Below are 5,335 nucleotides of genomic sequence, written 5' to 3' on the forward strand. Positions count from 1 at the left end.
ATATTTATCCTTATCATATTTATCCAAGTTCTTCTTTATCTATAATTTATGTTCGGTTTTTTTTCAATTATAATATGCATTTATATATTGTAGTCAGTTGAAAATCCCTCTAAACAAGATATAATTTGGTTTATACAAAGACCCTGTGCTGTCCTTCAGCACTGTCGTCTTGACTTTCTTTTTCGTCTTTCAGGTGGCGGGAATATTCGAGGGCTGGGTGTCGCAGCTGGTCTCTGCCCTGCTCGAGAGAGAGCCCAGTGCGAACGTCATCGTGGTGGACTGGCTGAACCGCGCTCAGCACCACTACCCTAACGCCGCACAGCACACCCAGCTGGCAGGGCAGGATTTGGCCGCGCTGATCAACTGGTTAGAGGTGGGTGGGTGAGATCTCATGGAGACCAAACACCCAAAGTCATTAGATTCGGAGACAAATGCAGTTCCTTTTCAAAATTTAAGGGTTGTGGTGGAACCGGCCGACTGAACCTTTTGTTCTAGAACACAGTTACATCGCCTATACTTTGTGTTAAAAATAAATATTACATGCTCATACCTCTGAAAATATACATCTGTATTGTGATCATTTAATAGTTTTCAATGGTCAAATGCACCTTGTTTCTTGACATCTGAGCCTTTGACTTGTCACTGAACCAATGTCACCGACGTAAACAAGTTGGTGTCTCATTTGTGTGTCCACCCACGCGCAGCTTGATGTGAAGTACGATCTCTCCAAACTCCATCTGCTGGGCTTCAGTCTTGGGGCACATGTGGCTGGGGTCGCAGGAAACCTCGCCTACAGCAAAGTTAACAGGATAACAGGTTGGATGGGTTCATACATAGTAGGGCAACCAGACATCTGATCCAAAATGTTGTTAACGTTGTTGTTGTTGGGCTAATAACATGTTGGAAAATGTTACGTTATCTTACTGCTTGTTGCTTACTGCACGGTGAGGTTTGGCTTTTGGGATAAAGCCAGCGATTTTAACTCATGAAACATTATGTATTTCAAACAAAAGCATTTAGGGTTAGAGATTAAGAGAACCGTTCATTATACAATGTTGAACCAAATCTGTAATCTGAATTGACCTGCTTCGAGAGCTCAGCTTCAACTAGGGTCAAGGTTTCAATTGTTTTGGCTCAGCGACAGCGCGGAGGATGGCAGCACTGTCCTCACTGACACTGAAAGCCCATGATGTTTCAGATTCAGATTCAACTTTATCGTCGTTGACAAACACATGTCTTTGGAGATCTAAATAGAAGTGCAAAAGAGAAATGAAGGTGCAGTTTGAATATGAATTGTCATATAGTGCAATACAGCAGCAAAGGTAAAGTGACCTAGTGAGGTATGAGCAGCATACGGTGGGTATAACGGATAAGAGCAGCTGGGTTACCTGCTGGACCACTTCACAAGTCCCATCTCTATCCCTTTGTTGTTGTCGCCCCCCCCCCCCCCCCCCCCCCCCCCCCCACCGGGTTGAAGGCATGGACCCCGCGGGTCCCCACTTCGAGTATGCCGACGAGTTGCGCCGCCTGTCCCCCGATGACGCCAGCTTCGTGGACGTCGTCCACACCAATACCAAGGGGAGCCCCGACCTCAGCATCGGCATCCAAAGGCCGGTGGGCCACGTGGACATCTACCCCAACGGGGGCATGGACCAGCCTGGCTGCACTCTGCAGCACACCCTGCAGATGATGGCCACCTTCGGCCTCAACAGTACGTCGAGAGAGGGACCTGTCCTCGTAAGGCTCCCAGCATGCTGCGCTTATCGGACACTCGCCTTCCACTCTCTGCTCCATCCCTAGCTGTGTTTCTCCACCTTGGATTGAAATTCAAGATGGATACCCCTGAGCCAATCAGGGAAGAGATGCCCCGATAGGTCAGAATTAAGGGAGTTTACTAATTGGGTATTAATTGGGAGCGGTCTGAAACTGAAATCGCCTCATGCAAAGACAGGCCCACTCGCAAACATACTCACAGTGCATTTCACTCATTGATAGCCAACAGATGGCTATCCCATTTCTAACAAATGACTCGTAATATGTACATAGTCTTTTACGGTATTAACATATTGTGTATTAGTGTAAAATCTGTCATAATATAGTGATTGACAAACTTGGAAAATGGTCTCAGGATAACCTTAGCGTCATAGAGTCACAACTTATGTTGAAATTCTTCTGTCCAACTAGTCCAAAAGTAGGTAACTTGCTCTGTAACTTTAAGGGTTTGCCATTGGTAACGTCTTCTATTAACCATTTAATCAGTAAAACAGAATCATCAGTGATCAACTAAAGAAGACAACCACAACACAAACTGATGACAATGTTTCTTCTTCTTCTCCTCTCTTCTCCTCCCTCCCAGACTTGGCCCTGATCATGGGCTGTGCTCACGAGCGCTCGGTGCAGCTGTTCATCGACTCGCTGGTGAACCGGGAGCGGCAGAGCGTGGCGTACCGCTGTAGCTCCAAGGACGCCTTCGACCGGGGTCAGTGTCTGAGCTGCCGCAAGAACCGCTGCAACACTCTGGGCTACGGCGCCCACCTGAAGCACAGCAGCCCCAGGGCCGCCAAGATGTACCTGAAGACCACGGACAGGACGCCCTTCAAAGGTAGCGCTGTGCCGGCGCAGTTAAAGACGCGGCGGGTAGAGCTGGGCAATTAATCGATTTTTAATCGTAATTCGAATTAATTGTTTAGGATGATTTAAAGGAAAAAAGATTGTTAAAAAAAGGAATCTTATTTTTTTAATGTTAAATATCAACACGGCAGCATGTAGTGAACATATTGAGTGGTAGAGATTGCTTAAGGTTTGTGGCAGCCATAAGCAGCAGCACGTCACATTTATTCCAACATCTTAAACTGAGGCATGCAGCAGAGTGGGAGATGTGTGTTATTTATCTTGCTTTTGCTAATCATTGTTATTTTTTAACTAAAATCCAAACCTGATAAATATATTTTTCACCTTTAGAAAATGATTTATTAAAATAAATATCCGCTATAGTTTGAAAAAAAACAAAAGTTTTTTTAGGCCAAATCGCCCGGCCCTAGCGGCGAGTCAGATTTGAAAGTTCTGCAGGAGAGAGGCAAGATTTTGAAGATGAATAACCCCCCCGAAAAACACTGTGTTGTGGGTTGCTCCCTCTCAACCTCCTGCTAAGATCCCCTCCCTCCCAAAGCCGCTTTGCCATTGAGTCTATTCTTGTTTACACATCTTTTGTGGAGCTATGATTACGGCGTGTGTGCAGATGTGATTGTCAGGTTAGTAAGGAGTCCCAAATATAAGCTACACACGTATTTAGGATGATGGTTGATCAATATCAATCTATGATGGTAAAAGAAGGCTAATTGAAAGGTCCACAGTGTATCTAGACTAGCATAGTAACTGATTTGGTGTACGGCCGAAGCGAATGCAGTTGACGATATCAATTGTGAGACTTGAATCTAAGGAGAAGGGTTTTCCCAGTGTTTCACTACCAGATCAAGGTCCGTCTGTGCAGCTGGAAGAGCTTGACCTTCAGCCAGCAGCCTCTGCTGGTGTCCCTCCATGGAACCCTGGGGGACAAGGAGAACATCCCCATCACTCTGTAAGAGGACCCTCTAAAACCTTGATGCATTCACAAATTAATCTGTTATGATTTAAAAATGTTTTTTTTAGTGTTCCATAATTTTGGATACTATCGTGTTTATCTCTATGCATCTTGAAGTTTAAATTTAAATTTGTAAATAGTATAAATAAACAAGAAGTAGAAGGTTAGGGTTAGGTAACCCAAAACAACTAGCCGTCGCCCAGCTGCTCGTATTAATGCACAGTACAACGTAATGTATGCATCCCGTCCCTTAAAGTGACGTGATGCATGTCACAGGAATAAAGCCTATAGGATTTCTTTGTTTTTGCGACATCGGTACAGTATTCTTTGTGTTTGGTCTGCCCTCTCAGGGATGAGTTGAGCGCCAACCACACGGCTTCCTTCCTGGTCACCTCGGACGTGGAGGTGGGCGAGCTGCTCAGGGTGAACCTGGAGTGGGAAAGTGACTCAGTGTTCTCCTTCTTCAACACCAACCAGTTCACCGTCGACAGGATGCGCGTTAAAGCCGGGGAGACCCAGGCCAAGTACGTACATTTTTCCTAAAGAGATTTAAAGTGGATTAAAACTGAAGGGTTGAATTTTGTCTTTTTATACTGTCAGTACGATTAGAAGCGCCATTCAGATGCGTAGATTCAAATATTATATATTAAATTCTGTGTTTTATAACTGTGTTTTTTAACCCGAACAAGAAATTCCAGGATTGTGTTTGGTGCACTAGGCAAATAAGAGTGTGATCTGAATTGTATGCAGGGGGAGATTTATACAATATGTGTCTAGCATTTTCTATGAAAAACTGTCCAAATAAAACCTTCAAAAAGGCCCAAAAGTAAGAGACTGAACAGACTGAACAGCCTCCGCACGGTGCTGAAGCTGTTGAGAATGAGCGCACAAGACCAAAAAATGTTGATAGTGTACCAGAGTTATCCTGCCCTACTTTTCTAACTCACGCTCTGATTTCTTCCTCAGGATCAAATTCACAGCAAGAGGCGCAGACCTTGCCCAGCTGGTTCAGGGAGGCGAAGCTGCTGTGTTTGTTCGTACAAAAGAGAACCAGACCAATAGGCGTCATAAAAGGTGAGGCTGTTTGGAAATTGTGCTGCCAGATGAAGAGAAGGGTCTGCCAATGAGTGACTTCAGCCGACGTCAGCACCGTCAGATCATAATGTGTTGATACTTCTTTGCAGGTTGCCCCTGCCGAAAGGTCAGCTTCCTTAAATAAGGCATGAATGAGACCACTCTCAGTGAAACCTCACCATCATCTCCACCCACCATCCTTACCCCGAACCACTGACATCACCACCAGCATCAGCACTACGTCATCCCCATGGCAGCCATCGTCATTTTGGAAACTGTCACCCACCCATAATAATCCTTATAATGAAAGATTTGGATTAATTGACAGAGCACATCTTCATACATTACTATTATGAAAATTGTATTTTTGCACATGAACGCTAAACCCAGATTACATATATTTATTTAAAAATTACTTTAAGCTATATTTGAGGAGTTGAGGTGGCCCTTGTTGAGGATTTATAAACGTTAAGCAAGATCTGAATAAAGATGATCAGACCCAGGTTCAGCTTGTCATGTTTAATGCATACACATTAAGAGAGGTATACAATCAGTAAGATATCCTGTAGTCCTCTTAGGTGCTCGGAGAGGAATAGCTTCATTTGTTTTGTTTATTGCGGACTCAAAGTTGAAACTTTGTTCCACATAAACTTACCAAGTTCAACAGCAAATAAATCTAAC

The 5,335-nt window shown here is 44.3% G+C and overlaps 1 protein-coding gene across 1 annotated transcript in view; it reads left to right on the plus strand.

Moving 5' to 3' along the window:
• LOC307085817 (lipoprotein lipase-like) overlaps nucleotides 1-4,658 on the plus strand; it is a gene marked incomplete at both ends in the record, with an annotated part of 5,180 nt that extends 522 nt beyond the window's left edge. Inside the window, 7 exons of the mRNA XM_079750686.1 lie at nucleotides 194-373; nucleotides 705-816; nucleotides 1,478-1,711; nucleotides 2,357-2,602; nucleotides 3,457-3,577; nucleotides 3,931-4,104; nucleotides 4,547-4,658. Of these exons, the coding sequence (XP_079606812.1) occupies nucleotides 194-373; nucleotides 705-816; nucleotides 1,478-1,711; nucleotides 2,357-2,602; nucleotides 3,457-3,577; nucleotides 3,931-4,104; nucleotides 4,547-4,658 (1,179 nt within the window). The remainder of the gene's footprint in view (nucleotides 1-193; nucleotides 374-704; nucleotides 817-1,477; nucleotides 1,712-2,356; nucleotides 2,603-3,456; nucleotides 3,578-3,930; nucleotides 4,105-4,546) is intronic.
• Between the last annotated feature and the right edge of the window lie 677 nt (nucleotides 4,659-5,335).

This window comes from Pollachius pollachius, assembly GCF_949987615.1.
Source record: "Pollachius pollachius genome assembly, chromosome: 14".
Taxonomy (NCBI): domain Eukaryota; kingdom Metazoa; phylum Chordata; class Actinopteri; order Gadiformes; family Gadidae; genus Pollachius; species Pollachius pollachius.